The sequence below is a fragment of the Chanos chanos genome, chromosome 16 (assembly GCF_902362185.1).
Source record: "Chanos chanos chromosome 16, fChaCha1.1, whole genome shotgun sequence".
Taxonomy (NCBI): domain Eukaryota; kingdom Metazoa; phylum Chordata; class Actinopteri; order Gonorynchiformes; family Chanidae; genus Chanos; species Chanos chanos.
Genome location: NC_044510.1, coordinates 8,041,065 through 8,059,304, shown reverse-complemented (window position 1 = coordinate 8,059,304; position 18,240 = coordinate 8,041,065). Strand labels below are relative to the sequence as shown.

Here is an 18,240-nt window from a genome sequence, read left to right as displayed (position 1 = left end):
CAATCGTTGCGTGCCTCGCGCGTGAAGACATTCCCCTTAGCTTTTACCTTACATAATTCTCATAATTTTTGACATTACGCAGAAAGATTCTTAAGAAACAGCAAAGAACGATATGAAACGCTGGCGTCAATCATTATTACATTTCATGGCAGAATTACTATGGCAACGTATTTGGAACATGAAGCGTCACATTATGAATCACATTATGGGATGTTGATATTTTGGCACCAAAATCAGTTTCTGTATATATAAGCCTCAATATTCAGTCATAATATTTACATTCAATTTGTGTAATTTGCATGTGTGTGCGTGTGTATTTTTTTTTTTTCTGTTTAAGTTAAAGTTTGTATTCATATGCATGAGAGTATGAAGATAAAGTTTTAATGTGTGTGTGTGTGTGTGTGCGTGTGTGAATCTGCCAGTTTCTCAAACTCTCTGCCCTTGTTAATTTTGGGCTAGATGACCTGTTTGTTATACACTCTTTCCCTGTCTTAGTTTCTGTGTCACCTTTTACACTCTCTCTAAGGCACCACTCCAAATATCAGAGCAACTGTCTGAACGTCTGAAAAATAACGTACAATGGTAAGATAGTATCACACACCCACACACAAACAACAAATACACACACGGCCACACACAAAGGCGCACTCGCACACACACACACACACACACACACACACACACACACACACACACACACACACACAACCTACTCACGCACACATGCGTACGCGCGCACACACACACACACACACAGATCGTAAGAGAGAGAGGGAGAGAGAAAGATCAAAAAGATTAACTCTTTCTTAGAGTGAATAAACCCTTTCTCAAAGGTAAAATAGTATCACACACCCACATACACACAAATACAGTTAGAGAAAGAGAGAGAGAGAGAGAGAGAGAGAGAGAGAGAGAGAGAGAGAGAGAGAGAGAGAAACAGGTAAACTACACACACGCATGCACACACACACACCCACGCACACACACGCAAAAACCATATCTGTAAGTTATACTACGTCCCCAACCTAGAGAGAAAGTGCGAGAGAGAGACACAGACAGAGAGAAAGAAAGACGGACTGACAGACAGATGAAACGAGATAAGAGGAGAGAGCATAGAAGAAAGGAATGATCAGTAATACATCAAGGTCGAAGGGGAATGAAAGTGTTTGATGAAAAGAGAAATAAATGTCATCCCCTCTTTTCCTTTCTTCTGTCCATCCTTGAGTTGAAACTCAGATAGATACCTCGTACTCTCTTGTGTCCTAAAATCAGAGAACAACACAAAGAAAAATGAACAAACAAACCTTTCAGGCAACCAAACGGCCATGACCAGGCAAACAATGCTGTGTTGGTTTAGCGACTTGTGCAGCAGCTTAGGCAAATCTCAATTCAATAGCGCAAGAAACGCTCCAGCAAACTGATAGCATATGCTAAGAGATGAAATGTGTTGCTTACAGAAGAGTTTTGCGAAGCTGTTAAGCCTCTGGTGAAATAAAACAGTGCCACACTAATCTCATAAAGTACAGTGCTGCTGTTTATGGCTATTAGGTTGTGGATATGACAAATTATTTGGAGTTACCCCTGCTTCATATAGAGGATTGTTAAAATCCGACTCCACCGTAATGGGACTATAGGAGTGGGTGTGGGTGAGAGACTTCCAGAACATTGGTTTCCACTGCAGCCGACACACACTGTGAGCAAATGTAAAAAAGAGAGAGAGAGAGAGAGGATAGAGAGAGAAAGAATGATGAGGAGGAGGTTGAGTTTTAGGAAGTGAAATTAGTGAGGGGGGAGGAGATAAGGAGAGTGAAAGAAAGATGAACAGAGAGAAGGAGAGAGGACAGAAAGATGTCACAAGTGCAGTGTAGATTCCCTGCTGACCAAAAACGAATAACCTCCACAATAAATCAATAATACAGCTCCTTGACTTACTTAGTGTAATACATGTAGATTCCACCAATCAAAAGGATGACCAGGATGATTGGCAGGATGATAGCCAATGCAATGTTTTCACTGATCATTAAGTGGGAGGTTTCTAATGCGTTGGAGACTAGACAGGTGAGACAAAAAATACAATCATATGAGTATTCTGGAAGGCAGTTCATAACCGCAGAAATACAACAGATAGGCAACTGTTAAATCATATCTATGGAAATTCTCCTCACTTTCCATTTTATGGTCATCCAACAACTCCTCATAAGCCACTGCGGATGAAAAATACAAATAATCATCAATCTCTTACAGTCAACACTGAGTGCTCCCCCATCCCTTATAATGGACTATTCCCATTCTCTTAATACCTTTGCAAAACGGTGGTGGGCTGTTCCATTGAGAGGGGTGACCAGGGACACAGTTAATGATAACCTCCCCAATTAGCTCATAGCCTTCGTAGCAGAAGAAGCGCAGTGTCTCCCCTGCCTGGTAGCTGTGTTTATACAAAGTCTGGTAACCGTTATCGGGTACGCCAGGGTTCGGGCACGGGTCGTACTTCACTGTGTGTGAGGAGAAAACGGAGAATGAGAGAGACTTAGAAACAGTGGTGCTTGAGATGTTGCGTACTTTGAGTACATTAGAAAGAACCTCCGTCTCTCTCTCTCTCTCTCTCCCACAGACAGACAGACAAACAGACACACACACACACACACACACACACACACACACGACTTACAGACGCATTTGGGACTGCGGTCGCTCCATTTCGGTGTGCCGGTGTCCCTGCCGTGACAGGTAATGTGACTGGGCCCTTCCAGCTGGTAACCTTGGTTACAGGTGAAGCGTACCACCGTTCCCACGGCAAAGCCTGATTCTGGGTGCACTGAGCGCGCTCCGTTCACCACCTCTCCGGGGTCAGGGCACTGATGGACTAAGAGGGAGTTAAAGGAAAGGTAACCATTAAAACCTTTTACCGGTTTTACAGTACATAAAGAAATATGAGTGGCCTGACGTTCAACAGCTCTTTGTGTTCTCTCCTTTTGTAATGACTAATGGTCCACTCACACTGGCCGCGACAAAGCAGCCGGAAGTCATTCATTTCCAATGGGCGCTGGGGTACAATGAGCGACACAGCGCGGGCGAGTCGCCTCACGACAAAATTTCCGCAACTGCCGCAAAATTGCCAAGAAAAGAAAAGAAAAGTTGAACAAAGTTCAACTTTATGCAAATAAGCAGCGACAGAGTTCGAGCAGCTGCCGGTCAGAGGGCGGATGCGTTCCTCTTGCGGTCAGAGGGCGGATGCGTTCCTCTTGCGGTCAGAGGGCGGATGCGTTCCTCTTATATTCTTTCACCGTGAAACGTTTTCTTAAACTTTAGTTCCTATATTAGCATTTTAGTTTCCGTAGCTGACATGGAGGAGAAAGGGACTGCAGCTGTTGTTGGCTTTAACGTCTTTTACGATGCATCCCTGCCCGTTTACAGGGACATTAATAATTTAAAAAAATGATACATGAAGGAAGTTCTCCGAGAATGCTTGGATGAGTGACGAGGTTTAATGCAGTGAATGGTAAATTTGAGCAGTTGTCGATGATGCTAGCTAAAATTCCTCATGAACGATACATGTCTGAATGACTGTGAAAAGGCCTTTTTTAATAATATTTATTAGTATATACATTGTTTTGGTTTTTTTTTTTTTTTAGAAAATTGATGCATCTCCTGTCACTTGTAGCCCAATTCCTCAAAACTACGTTAGCAACACCCACAAGCTGGCTGCAAGTGACAGCGAAGCGACGGCGACATACAGCGTCAAAGTGGCTGTCGGCGTGAGTGCAGCTTTAGCTTTTGCAGCTTCTAACCTTCTTCTTCTTTTCTTTTTGTATTTACAATTATAAATAGTAAACTATGTAGTTTGTAACTACTGTGTAGCTATAAAAATGGTGAAAATGTGTTTTCTAAATAAATCCACTTTACTTCAAGAGTCAAATACATGACCTACGAGTTCTGCTTATATAACATGTAAATAAAATGTGGGAATGAAAGTATTTGCCCTGTAAAGTAGTATTCGCCCAATAAAGTAGTATTCGCCCTGTAAAGCTTTGCTTCAAATTAACCAACTACATTTAAGATCTCACTTTTCACACAAGTGGGCGGGCTGTTGCTCCAGGACAGATCCCACTGACAGGTAATGATATCAGAGCCGATGATGTCATATCCAGGCTGACACTGATAGGTGAGAACGCTGCCCCTTACTAGGGATGGGTGGGAGGAGCTACTCCAGCCAAATTCAATTGGTGGGAGGGCGGGGCAAGTGTCATTTGGCTCCACCTCTGCATAAAAAGGTGAGAAAACACATTTAAATACCGAATTAAACAAAAAAAGTTAAATCAAAAGTATCTTATTTTAGATGAGAAAGAAGAAGTATAAAAACCTCGATAATGAATGAGAAAGCCTTGACTCAGGATGAAAGTGGAGTCGTCCGGATCACTCTGGAACTGAATTGTGACCTCTGATCCTCCAGACACGACCCGGAAACGCTCTCGTGACCCAAGGTATTGGCCAATCACATGGGACATGAGGTCACGGCCATCAAATATGGTAAGAACATCATTATGACGGATGTTTAGACTTCACATGGAAAAAACCAAAGGCCATATTGTTATAACAGAAATCATGAGTAGAGTGCAAATAGAAGATCAATAAAATGTGAAAATAATTTTTTTTTATCTTAAACTTTATACTTATTTTTCATTGAATTATAAGTTGAGTTATGTAGGCTATTTATTTTAGTTATTCTATCCTAAACATTCCGACACACGGACACAGACACAGACACACATGCACACACACACACACACACACACATTTGGTGGAACTCACATTTGCACATCCAATTCAATGCGCTTGTCTTCATTAACATGAATCTGCCAAACACAGTCCTGCCCCTTCGAATAGCTCTGTGGCCAATCAGGAGAGAGTACAGTTCCTACTGGGTCCGTCAACTCCCCTCCACACAGGGCTGCGGATCAAAAGAGAGAGAGGATAGAAAATAGAGAGAGAGAGACAAAAAAGGTGCAAACAGGGGACATGAAAAGAAGGTGAAATGAATTTCATTGTATTTTTTCCCTCCTGGACTACTAAGGGAAAAATTGCATTTAAGCAAGGGATAGGAATTTTGAATAATTGCAGTATTTATATTTTACATGCATTCTTTGTGCATGTCTGTATGAGTTTTGACTGTGTTTTCCTGGGGTTTAAAAAACAATAACAACATATCAGCAAACAAACAACTTATATCTAATACACGTACACAAGTTCGTATGGAACGCCTCTGTAATAAGACTTATCGTATATTTTTCATTAGAATAATTCATAGCTGTATGAGGTGTTCCTTACCCCTGCACATGGGTTCACTCTCGTTCCAGTGGGGGTCGTTGGGGTCGACGCACTCGATGACCCCAGAACCCTGCTCCATGACGAAACCCGGAGAGCAGGAGAAGGTCACGGTTGTGCCCAGTGGGAAGGTGATGTCAGTGCTGCTAAAGTTCCCATGAGCCAGGAAGGGTTCGTAACAGTGCTCTCCATCAAACGCTGAGAGAGAGAGAGAGAGAGAGAGAGAGAGAGTGAGAGACAGAGGGGAGAGACACAGAGAGAGTTGTTTCAGTATTGGAAATTCCATTACACACTCTCTCTCTCTCACACACACACACACACACACACACACGTGTGCACACACACGTGCACACACACACACACACACACACACATGCACACACACACACACACACACACAATACTGAAAATACTTTAACCGTATGGCATTAAAATTGTAGTGGGTGAAGATGTAAAGTGAGATCAAAGGAGAGAATACTGTGAAGAGATGGAGGGAGTAAACACATGAGATTTGCACAGCTCTCTCTCTCTCTCTCTCTCTCTCTCTCTCTCACCCTCTCTCTCTCTCTCTCTCTCTCTCTCCCTCTCCCCCCCCCCTCCCTCTCTCTCTCTCCCTCTCTCTCTCTCCCTCTCTCTCTCTCTCCCTCTCTCCCTCACTCTCTCACCCTCGTAGCGTAACGCCAACAGCAGCGGGATGGAGGAGGAGTCGGCTGTGAGCTCCAGATACAGTGAGTTTCCCTCGCTCACGATCCCTCTCTCCGGAACGTCATCCAGGTCTGAGTCAAACAGCAGAGGAGCCACGGAACTGTTCCCACTACGCACGATCAGCCTAGAGCGAGAGAGAGAGAGAGAGGGATGCAGAGAAAGAGAAGAACGGATAGAGAAACGGGAGCGAAAGTGAAAAAGAAGTAATTATAAGAAGCACTTTTGTCACTAAATGGAAATTAGTGACCCTTGAAAAATTAACCAAGTTCACCCTTGCTGATATAGCAGACCCATCAAGATTAATTAGCTCCTTGTAATTGAGTGGATGATGTGACTGATCTGATTCATTTAGGCTGATTCAAGGGCTGAATTCACTTAGAGCACAAATGACAGCAAATTAATTTGCTTATGCGGAAATCTCCTACTTCCTTATCTATTAATATAGATGTAAAGATTGATAACAGCTAAACGACCGCATTTCAATAACTGCTCGGACCTTTAAATAATCTGTTTGCGTTTGTTATCTAAAAAAGCCAAACGTGGAGCGAGCGTTCTCTCGACTTCGCGTCGTGCTCGGGCGATGTCTTCTTCTCGCCGCGAGAACGTAATCTTCACGTGTTGCGTAGAGGTTTGCACTTGCCTTGCTAAAGCGCTTAATGCCGACAGCAACCGTTCCTCTAACAACCACGGTCAAGCACTGCGAATCACAATAAGGGGGTGAATACATCTGTTAGCATGACGCAGACTCGCTCTTCTCACCATCCGCCTTCATTCTGTGATTTGTATGACCCTAAGTTTGAACCTTTAGTATGAACCCAAGTGTCTTTTTAGATACACCCTGGAGTACAGATTAACGTGACCCTCCAGTTTAAGAAAAACAAACCTCTAATTCCAGCTTTTCGCGATTGTTTTACCTGCGTTCGAAGCTTTACGTGCGTTAAACAACGGGTAAGGTTTCATGTGACCGGTCCTTAACCTGTTTTTCTTGTTTGTTTAAGTTCAGTGAATACATCAATGCTGAGCTTTTGTGGTCTTACTGTATGAAAATGGCTTTATGTCCTGTCCTTAAGACCAAAGGCAAACACTGCTTTTGTGCCTCTGTTTATAACAACAAATGAGAGTAATTTCCAGAGAATTACACATCACACAGAAAACTGCCTGCTGCCAATAAAAAATATTATTTCATGTCCACTGACATTCTGAAAATCATTTTCTTGGAAAATCACTATTGACACAGTCAACACCATTTCACGACACGGGAAATAAATGCAACTTTGAGAGCGTTTTAGGTCATTACAGATCATGTATGTTTACGGTGAAAAATAAACAAAACTGAACATTTCAGTGTGAAAACCCAAACAAGATGAAGGTTATATTGTTCCTTTCTGTACAAATGGGTAAACTTCCCTGTTAAGCATGTTGTAACAAATATTACAGCTGTAAGGCAGTACGTGTCAGATGTGAATGTAACACATTGTTACTCTTTGAAACTACATTACCATCCTTCAACTAAACGGCTGGTTCCATTGGTAGAACGCTCTTTGACAGTGTTCAGATACATACTGATTTATGGCGACTGCTTACTTAAATGTACCTCACTAAACATCCACAGTTTGTAAGGTGGGTGGGGTCATCCGATTGACAGCAACACTCACTTATCATCATCCTCATCCAGGGCCACCCTTTCGAAATGGAGGTGGAGCCTGTGGCCTTCCTTAGCTTCCAATAGCCAATGGCAGCTTAGATTGCTGTTACTGCTGCTGCTACTGCTGGTGCTGTGGTTACTGGCAGAGGGAATGGTAGGGGAGAGAATACGTCCCACTGTGGCGTTTCTGATCCAGCCTCCACAGGATACAGCTACAGTGTGTAGAAACACGGGAGAAAAGAATCGTGACGTTACCGCCTTAGTCATCATTACTCATAAAGGCTATTAGCTATTACAAACTTCTTTTAACATGTCGTTTCTAAAAAAAACAACATGCTGAAAAAAAAAGGATGTTGATGATTTAGACTCTCAGGAATGTCGGTTTGATGTGTTAGACTCACAAAAGATGCGCTACTGAACAGTTGGAGAGACAAAAGAGGGGAAGTCAAAGCACAAGACTTCTTGTGAGTATAGGGCTGAAGAAAGGAGGGGAGAACAGGAGGGATAAAAGAGTAGAATGACAGATGGACAGTAAGGAGGGGCTACTTACGAACACACTGGGGCTCGGGTGTGCTCCAGTGAGGTCGTGTAGAGTTCAAACAGGTTGCCACCTCATGACCTCTGACCTGGAAGCCAGGGTCACAGTGGAAGTGGGCCTTACCACCAGGGTGGATATCTGTCACTGTTACGCCACCTCCCTCAGGAGAGACAGGGAATGAACAGGAGAGGAGGAACGCTGAAAGGACAGATAGAGAGAGTGAGACAGCAAAAGAGCAGTTTGAGATAGTTCATATTATTTTATGCTCACAAACAGATACAGTAAGGGGAAAAGATTAAAGATGATACCTTGGTAGTGGAGGCTGAAAATGCCGTGATTGGTCTGTTTGAGGCTCCGGTAATGAATCTGCACCTGATTGGTTGAACTGCGAATCACCTGACCCTCACTCAACAGCGTCTCATTGGCTAAGAGCTCTGGCTCAGCTCCGCCCAGGCCCATGACAGTGAGAGACTCCTCTTTTGACAGGTTCACTTTCTTAACCTTAGGGAGAGGAAGTGAGAGAGAGAGAGAGAGAGAGAGAGTGTTACTATGACAACAACAAAAAATGAAATTTCACAAGGTCTCCTTCAAGTCACAGAGTCAGTATTTATGCCGTTGCCGATTTCATCTAAGCACATGAATGCATGCAAATTACAGTTATTAGAGTAAAAGTAACCATTAGGAGATAACGGTGATTATTACAGTGACCGTGACACTGTGAGAGGGTACCTGTATCTCCACTCCATATCCAGGATAGACAGTGATGCTGTAGGTGCACTCCAGAGAGGAAAACACAGGTGATGAGAGAGGGTCCGGGGATTCCACAATCCCCTCCATCCCAGACAGGCTAGCATTACATTGCACTGACAGAGAGAGGGAGAGAGATAGAGAGAGAAAGAGAGAAAGAGAGAGAAAGAGAAAGAGAGAGAGAAAGAGAGGGAGAGAGATAAAGAGAGAAAGAGGGGGGCAGAGAGGGGAGGAGACAGAAGGGGGGTTAGCTTTACTCGCTTTACTGGTGTGACCAAGAGCTGAGATTGGGGGGGGGGGCATCAGATTATCATGTTAATAATCAATTATTAACGTTACGACGTCAGAGCTGTAAAACGACACGAAAGAGAGGGGGCCTTCACGTACTCTAACCCACTCAGAAAGGAAGAGGAAGAAGAAGTGGAGGAAAAAGAAGAAGAAGAAGTGGTCAGTTTCATTCTGAGGGACATAACCATACACAGGACTCTTTCAGGATTTGTTTGGAGGCGCCGTCAAATATCAAAGACAGACTGAAAGCAGGCTCATGGGCAGTATATTCATAATATATATATGTATATATATATGAATATTCATATAAGATATATTAATATTCATATAAGATATATGAATATTCATATTTCGCTTTGCAAAGGTTCAGATAAGGTCAGGCACGTGTCTATTACCACAGTGACATTGACATTGCCAGATTTTACTTGAACTTTTTCTTTCATAAAAGCTACTTTCAGCGTCACGAGGCATTCGCACACGGCAATTTTAACCACATGAGGTGGAATTTATAAAGACAATATTTTTCATGTTTTATAATATCGACACTCACCAGGGAAAATGCAACGCGGAATTTCTCCAACACACTGCCTTTCACTAAAATATTGTTAACACTGTCGATATCAGCAGGTGTAAAAAAAACAAAACAAAAAAAAACTGCGAAGGTCCAAGGGGACATTCCAGTTGAAAATCAACATTCACACATTTGCTGTGTCACAATTTCTTGGAACACGCGATACACAAAACATCTGCTGTTACATTATTACTATAGACGCACACTAATTCACAGCACACCCAAATAGTTCAGCGCTTATTAATCAGAACAGTAACTCTGTTATTTTGTGTTTGACACTTCCACGTGTCATTCTTATGTGTTTCATAGTACTGTTATTACAATGAGTGTCAGTCAAGCACATCTGCCTACAGAGTGAGAGTTTGGAACAATAAGCACTTGAATATAATTTGGGTGTGGTATGAATTGCAATGTCATATGAGATTTGAGGTGACCTTTGCATGTTGTTCTTTTTTTATTCATTTATGTTTTTTTAATAAGTCTCATGAAATATTCTTGAAGGAAAATTAGACATGCCATCCATAGGCGGGTGTTGAAGAGTCGTCACGGAAACGGCCCTGCGTTCAGAAGATTACGGGTTCAAGACGCAAGCGTTAACACTGAAGTACTCTTATGGCCTTCAGCTTAACACATGACTGTATATGTTTTGGGATTGGAGAATCGTTTGAATGAATAAAAATAATCCAGGAAAGATCACAAATAATGAAAAAATCTTTATGTAATCTCATTTCTGATTTCTACATGCAAATTTGGCTTTTTTCAAAGAACAAGCATACCAAAGATTTAAGAATTTGAACTGATGTCACTATTACAGTACAGGCTAATTTGTGGCCATTTATTACCCCTGTTTTGATTGATTTCTGACAAAATAACGTACGCATATTAGTTTTGTGGCCTTGCCCTTCGATGACCTCTGATTGTGTTCTGTACCTGGTGTGTGTACAGTAGTAATTGTTGTTGTGGTGATCAGAGTTGTGGTGGTCTCTTCCTCAGCTGGGGGTGATGTCACAGCACTCCCTGCTCCTGACTGGCCAGACTGAGGGGCTGCAGATGAGGTCACGGCAGTGGTGAGAACCCCTGGTGACATCATAGTGGAGGTGGGCTCTGTCTGTCTGATTGACGGGACAGCTTGGGTCGGATTGGCGGTCGTGCCTTTGAGGAACAACCACAGGGTTGAGACAGGCACACACACACACACACACACACACACACGCACACGCACACACACACACACACACACACACACACACATACACACACACACACAGACACACACACACATACTTATGCCATTTGAAATTACTGCAGTGTCTTAGAATTTGTTTCAGGCTGTACCTACTATACACTTCACTTTCTCCCTTGAATACAATTGAAACCATAGGAAACATACAATTAAAGCCATGATTTCAGCTAATATAGTTAAAGTCTTAATACCATCAAACACAAGTAGGAAAGTCACTTTAGTTAGGGTTGCTATCTGCAGCTGTGACTTTTCAGAATAGACAAAGCGTCTCTCACCGGTATCGCTTCCCGATTGGCCGAGATATTCCTTGCTGAGAAGTGCTGCATGGATCAGTTCTCCCAGGGGGTGGAGCGTAGACGTTGTTGTGGGTGGGGCCTCTGGATGAGATATCAAAAAGAGGAAGAAAGATGCAGCATAATGATGCAAAACTGTCTGCCCTCAACACTGCCACGAAAAAAAATTGCAAAAACATTCCGTATTCATATGTTTCTGTGTAAGACTCTTCCCACCCAGCCACCCACCTACACACACACACACACACACACACACACACACACTTTGTTACCTGTACTCAGTTGTATGAGTGTGACAAATAGTGTCACAGTGAGAACTGCAGACCCCATGATTTACAGATTAGACCTGAGAGAAAGAAAGAAAGAAAGAAAGAAAGAAAGAAAGAAAGAAAGAAAGAAAGAATTAGGCTGAAAAGAACAGTATGAAAAAGACTCAGTGTGACTTTGAGATTGAGAATTGACGGGAGCCCTCACGTGGTTATTGTAATCCAAGCATTCATATCAGGTTACCATGGGACAGGTTATAAAAAGTTACAAGCTATTTTTTTTGAGCAAAACATCCGCCGAAAAGGGTTTGTTCGGACTCCTCCCTTCCTTATTAAGCATTTACATGTAACTCCCTTGTCCTCACTTAATCCGTTAAGCTAAATATCAATATTATTAAGGATGTATTCAAAAGCCGCGGTGATCATTCTTATTGTGGTAATTGTAATGACATCGGTAACCGCCCTTATTGCACGTTTTACAGTGATTATTTTTAGTCTTTGTTATTGGAGGCCGTGTTTCATGTATACACTTACCCGTGGCTCTTTTTCCAGAACTGCCACGCCATAGCTTTCTTTAAAAAAAAAAAAAAAAAAGACGAACCTGCCTATAGAGGTGCGTCACCTCTGCCAAATCTTAACGCGGATATCTGTTCGGGTGCTTGTTGCGTTTCATTATGTCTCGCCGTTCCTTCACGGGCCCGGGGGGCCTTGAAGACGCGCGGGGATCAGTGACATATGGCCGCCGTCATGCCACATGTTCCCTGATCTGATGGGTGATGTCACCCCCACCCTCCGTTTACCATAGATCCAACACATCTCGGTAACCGAAACCTCCGAGTCCCAATGCGAGAAGTGGACCAGTTATTGTGAAATAGGGCTCAGTGAATATACATAAGAGATACAATCGGAAACCTCGCTTGCAACATTTTTCTTGATTCAGCGCCTAAAACAATCCAGTGGTATTTATGGTGGCCTAAGCAATACCGTTATCAATAAGCGATGATGTGATACATTGATATCTAGTGAGCAGGGCTAAGGAGTTAATGTGTATAATTAAGAGTTATCGCGAGCACTGCGGGAAAAATGATTAGGTCTATTTTTATTCAGTTTGTCGTTCACCCCCTTGTCTGCACCCACTGTGCGTTCTTTAAAAAAAAAAACCCGAAGCTAAACACAAGACGCCCCTCTTCTCAACGACATCAAAATAGATAGCCTTTGTGCACAAGAAATATAATCCCCGAATCAATATTGTTCTTTATTCCCCGTAAAAAAAAAAAATGGTCTTAGCTGACACAGAAATTCTGCTATTTTGATTTTGAACCAATCCAGTCGCTTTACAGGTAACAGTTGTCGTGCAAGGTGACGGAGAGCGCAAAAATACCTTCGCCTTGTAATGCTTTCAAGATGTACAAACATATAGCAGAATAACGTACCTGCAAAATCTAGTCTCCGTCAGTGTTCCTCTGTACAAAAAACTATTCAAATGCCTCCTCGTTTGCAGTTGCGTTCAAAATATTTTGGTTATTTTTTTCTTGCTCTACTGCGTTTCTAGTGCGTTCCTTCGTCTCTCCCCCCCCAACAACCAAAATACCAGAACTGACGCTGCGCGTCAAAGGGGTTTAAATAATCATTCGCTCGTTCCCTGCTTTTATGTAAAATAATACTTTCGGAATTTGCAAAATACTCCTAGACAAAATAACGGATCTTCTCCGTCCTTAAAAAAATGATGTTTTGCCGTTTCCTTCGTTCGTTCTTTTTTTTCATCTGTTTTTTGGGTCTACCAGTGCAGGCCCGGCGCTGGTGAGCAGGTGGGTGGAAGAGATAGCAGGTTCTACCCGTATGGTTGATGCGTTGACTGTCAATGTGCGAGAGTAACTGTGTGTGACTGTGGCATGGATAGGCCTCAAGCGTCATCTAGTGGTATATATGTGTTACTGCAATGCACAAACCAGACTGAGTCTCTGCGAAGGAGCTGTCCAAATAATAGGTGCTGAAACTTGCCTTAACGCAACCGGCAGTTCAACGATTATTCACTGTGTAAATTACAAAATACGAGGGAAAAACGACAAAGAGTCTGCCCCGGTGTACTCCAAATATTTACAATAATGTTGTTACGTAAATGCATAAATGTAATGCTACTTCGGTCATTTCCGTAAAGGAGGAGGGGGGTCTTCGGCGTTTTCCGGAGGTATCGAATGCGGAACATACTGTATTTTCGAGAGTTGCAGCAACGTAAAACCGAGAGAGGTACACTGGGAAAGCTAGAGGGAGGGAGATAGAGAGAGCTCGCTGGGAAAGAGAGATCAAAGCGGATGAAAACGAAAGGGAGGGAGAGAGGTAAGTCACAGTATCACATAATTATTAACCATGCGGCGACAGGTCACCATAAAATGACAAATGCGATGCACGGTTTGTTGATATCTGTGAGCAGAGCCTCAGCTGTCCTCTGGTAACCCCGAAACGATTAGTGTAGCCTGCCTCTCTCCGACCGTTACTATCTTTTGACATCCAAATTTATCCCCCAAAACATGCTAGACAAAACTGTCCGAGAGAGAAGAACCCCCCCCCCCCCCTCACACACACACACAAACAAACACACAAACACACACACACACACATAGGCGAGATTAACAGAGTAACAGAGTGTGTCATAAGAACGAGCCGCTGATTTTAAAACGAGCAAAGAAAACGATGTTTACAAACATAGGGGGTATGTGTGTATGAAACCAGTTTTCCAGATAGTACTGTAAATTACTGTATGTGAGTACGGAGAACTGGATATATCTGTGCTCACTGTGATCCAGGAAGTAATTGCCATGTTTACGTAAATTAGTCATCAGCAAACACCATGAATGTTTGTATTTCTGTCATTAACCATCAATAATTGTTATCTTTTAGAAATACCAGGAAATGTTAGTTTTGAGGAATATGTTTCTATTTCTCTCTTCATTGTTTGCTCTCTCTCTACCCTTCTTTACTACACTATTCTGTGTTCTTCCTCTTCTTTTCCTTTGTATTTCTTTTTCTGTGTCCTCACTCTATCCCTGTTCTTTCTCCTGGCCAACTTATTTGTCCTTAACCTTTTATATTTGTCTCTCCTCTCCTCTCCTCTCCTCTCCACTTCATGTGTCTTCCCATTATTCTTTCATACCCACAATCTGGCTCTATCTTCTCCCTGTCTCACCCTGTCTACTCACTCTCTCCTCAGGTACAGCTGAAGTCAGTCTCCCAGAATGTCCTGGTCTCTGGATTTGGTGCCGTTGCCTCCTTGTATGGAGCTGGGCGGGCAGCCTTTGAGTGGGCTTCTATGGACCCTGCTTCTCCTCTTCCTCTGGTACTGTTACCGGGTCGGTTCCGACCCGCCGGGCATCGGCAGGGTGCACCCCGGAAAACTCAAGTCCGGCTCGGCTCGCTGCTCCCTCTCCCGCTCCTCCAGCTGTTCCGGGTCGGAACCGGGACGCTCAGCGCCCAAAGCCTCGGCCGCTATCGGCAGGGAGACGGGGGAGGAGGAAGAGGAAGGGGCGGAGAGTTACCTGACGCCCGTGTTGAGCCAAGCGCTTTTTCCAGCCCAGGCGGGGGCGGGGACTCGGAAGCTGTACGGAGCGCTGCAGGAATATGCCAAGCGTTACAGCTGGGTGGGGATGGGCCGCATCCACAAAGGGCTCCGCAACCAGGTCAGAGAGCAAAGGGTTAAAGACTCAGACGGCTTTGACGCTCTGAGTATTAGTATGGCATAGAAAAGGAGTAGAAAAACCTATGCCAACCCAGAAGGGGTTTGTTCCAGATGTAAGATTCCCGGTCTGATTGGACGAGTCATTGGTCAGTCTTGACCCCGTTTGGTTAAATCATGTGTATTTGGATAGGGTTGAAACTTGGACCCAAAGCCTGGATAGATTCTGACTCTTAAAAAGGGTCTTGGACATCATAGCTACACGGTGACTTCTAAGGGTTAATTAAGAACTTGATGCTCTCCTCTGATTTGTTCTTTTGTTCTTTTCTTCTCTTCTCTTCTCTTCTCTTCTCTTCTCTTCTCTTCTCTTCTCTTCTCTTCTTGTCTGTCACTCTTGCTCTCCCACACAGGCCAGAATAAACGAGCGTTCTTCGATCCAGAAGCCTCATCTCTTCTACCTCCCAGATGTTCCCAGCATTCCTTTCTTTCCCCGGGATGCACATCGCCATGACATTGATGTTTTGGAGGCCAACTATCCCATAATCCTCGCTGAGTTCCAAGCAGTCTACCAGAGAGGCATTGACACAAAGCTGGGCTGGACCTATCACGGACCAAAGGTATCAAAGACTACATCTCCCAGAACACATCTGGACATCCGAAAAATCTTGCATAGTCACGGCTGCTTGCAAAAAGTATTCTAAGAAGTGACAAAAAAAGAAGTGATCAACCCTGTCTGTCATGCTACATTTCATTAAACATGTTGCTTTTGTCGTTGAACTTTTTCAGGCACATATTTTAGTCACATTATCTGTTTATCGAGTACATGCCTCACTCTGATAACATTTTATAAACTGTTCTTTCTCTCTCTCTCTCTTTGTCTCTCTCTCTCTCTCTCTCTCTCTCCCTCTCTCTCTCCCCCCTCTCTCTCTCTCTGTCAACTCTGAAATCAATAACTGCACTGCACCATGCCAGAAGTCTGTAGTCTCTGTTTTTTTTCCTGCTGTTTGTAATATTGCCTGTAATGTGCCAAAATGAAATCCAACATCACAGCAGTTTCAAATGAACGTATGCATGTATGCGTGTGTATGTGTATGTGTATGTGTATGCTTGCGTGCCTGCGTGTGTGTGTGTGTGTGTGTGTGTGTGTGTGTGTGTGTGTGTGTGTGTATTTTTTTTCTCTCAGGGCCAGGCCGTATTCCCGCTCTATAACGCCGGCGTGTGTGTGGCCAGTAACTGCCGGGCGTGTCCCTGCACGTACCGTACCCTGCTCTCTTTAAGGACCTTCATCAGCAGTAACTCTCTGGGGGCCGCGGGGTTCTGGATCCTGGGCCCCGGGGCCACAATAGGGGGGTCCTACGGCCCCACCAACACGCGTCTGCGCTGTCATCTCGGTCAGTCACGACACCTGGACGGGCTAGGGAAACGTAGTGGATGGGTGTCGTGCCCCAAAATGTGCTCTTGCCGAAAAAAATGCTCCAGTGTTCTAATCCAGCAATTCCTGCCCTCTCAAAACAAGTAGAGGATGTGATAAAAAAATATGAGCTGAAATCACAGACTGTCAGTATACTGTAACTATAACTAGACCATCGGCAGTAAAAGCCTCTCAGATTTACCTGAAACACACAGATATGTTGTAAAAATTTAGATCTTTCGACTGGAGTCGAATAAGATAGCTTAAAATGCAGCGGAGTGACAAAGAAATCAGAAGCGAAGGAATTAGTCGTAGCTAAAAAAACAAAAAAAACGATAAATAAATAAATTAACAGGTAAAAAATGTCAATAGATAAAGGTCGCCAGTGGCGATGGATCGGAAATTAAATAAAAAAATTATGTCGAAATCACATGACCTGATGTCATGCTGAATATTAATCCTCTGGTGTTTTGATTTGATATTGAACTACTTTTTTTGACCCCAGGGTTAAGATAGATTTATTTTTGGTTTGGGGAATAAAAAACAAGAGGGGAAAAAAATAGCCGAATGATTTAGAACGAGTCACACTTCCTGTAATACCCTGTAGCAACTGAGGGTTATTCAGGGATTTCTCTCTGTCTCTCCCTCTCTCTCTCTCTCTGTGTCTCTCTCTCTCTCTCTCTCTCCCTCTCCCTCTCTCTCTGTCCTCAATCCATAGGTCTTCAAACTCCTGCCCAGTGTGAGTTGGTGGTGGGTGGGGAGCCCCAGTGCTGGTCTGAGGGACACTGCCTCCTAGTGGACGATTCTTTCTTGCATACAATCTCGCATAACGGTTAGAAAACCTACACCTCCCACAATACCATGCTTCCAGAACACATTCTTACAGTGACAGTCCAGCGGTGAATGGACAGTGGTACCAAAGCGTAGTAGCAGTGTCATGTCCAACTGTTTTTAAGCTCAAAGAGATATTCTGTTCCTAGTATTCATCTGATACTTGATCAGTCATAGTTTTGATAAATATTTTCTGTGTGTTTGTCTTTCAGGAGGTGCTGAGGATGGCCCAAGAGTGATCTTTAGTGTGGATCTCTGGCACCCCAATGTTGCTGCAGCAGAGAGACAGGCTTTGGACTACATATTTGCCCCAGAGCAATAAAAACTACAATTCCAAACATGCACCAATATTAAATTCCACCTTTTTCCTGTGTAAGAACAGGAACAAGTGGAGTTAAAAAGAAAGTTATGAAAGTCTTCCTGCACTGTGTCCTCTTGCGGTATCCTCCTTATGAGTTTTGGACGTATGAAAATTAAGAATTTATTTCAAAATTTGGGAATTCCCTTCCTGTGGGGCCAGAAGTGTCTGGTAATCAAGACCCTGACTGGTAATGTAATGAACAGTGGATTTGTGTTTTTACAATTATCTTGTGCTGGATTAATTTCGGAGCCAAATTGGGTGTAACACTCAGGCTTTTCAGAACATGGGTGGGGTGGGGTGCAGAGGGGCCTTCCCCAAATTTATCCTCTACTTCTCAATATGCTCATCT

The 18,240-nt window shown here is 43.4% G+C and overlaps 2 protein-coding genes across 2 annotated transcripts; one reads left to right on the top strand and one right to left on the bottom strand.

Moving 5' to 3' along the window:
- Positions 1-1,232: 1,232 nt before the first annotated feature.
- sez6l2 (seizure related 6 homolog (mouse)-like 2) lies at positions 1,233-11,682 on the bottom strand. Its single transcript, XM_030793683.1, has 18 exons — positions 11,622-11,682; positions 11,335-11,460; positions 10,747-10,968; positions 8,940-9,073; positions 8,519-8,711; positions 8,223-8,408; positions 7,683-7,884; positions 5,988-6,151; positions 5,326-5,520; positions 4,810-4,948; positions 4,361-4,557; positions 4,044-4,259; positions 2,669-2,863; positions 2,301-2,492; positions 2,166-2,204; positions 1,933-2,050; positions 1,580-1,691; positions 1,233-1,262 (listed from the first exon to the last, which is right to left on the bottom strand). The coding sequence occupies exons 1-18, from the start codon at positions 11,680-11,682 to the stop codon at positions 1,233-1,235; spliced, it is 2,721 nt and encodes a 906-aa protein (XP_030649543.1).
- Positions 11,683-14,851: 3,169 nt separating this feature from the next.
- Positions 14,852-17,852, top strand: asphd1 (aspartate beta-hydroxylase domain containing 1). The gene is made up of 5 exons (XM_030793994.1): positions 14,852-15,292; positions 15,699-15,905; positions 16,472-16,679; positions 17,418-17,531; positions 17,743-17,852. Exons 1-5 carry the CDS (start codon positions 14,852-14,854, stop codon positions 17,850-17,852), a joined length of 1,080 nt encoding a protein of 359 aa, XP_030649854.1.
- Positions 17,853-18,240: the final 388 nt, after the last annotated feature.

Bases quoted from the DNA above. Each gene is read 5' to 3' on its own strand.
- sez6l2 (XM_030793683.1), bottom strand. From the start codon at position 11,682: ATGGGGTCTGCAGTTCTCACTGTGACACTATTTGTCACACTCATACAA. The intron at 8,409-8,518 runs GTATCATCTTTA...CTGTCCTTTCAG, and splicing joins TTTCAGCCTCCACTACCAAG to CGTTCCTCCTCTCCTGTTCA. The intron at 7,885-8,222 runs GTAAGTAGCCCC...TACACACTGTAG, and splicing joins ACCCGAGCCCCAGTGTGTTC to CTGTATCCTGTGGAGGCTGG.
- asphd1 (XM_030793994.1), top strand. From the start codon at position 14,852: ATGTCCTGGTCTCTGGATTTGGTGCCGTTGCCTCCTTGTATGGAGCTG. The intron at 15,293-15,698 runs GTCAGAGAGCAA...TCTCCCACACAG, and splicing joins ACAAAGGGCTCCGCAACCAG to GCCAGAATAAACGAGCGTTC. The intron at 16,680-17,417 runs GTCAGTCACGAC...CTCAATCCATAG, and splicing joins GCGTCTGCGCTGTCATCTCG to GTCTTCAAACTCCTGCCCAG.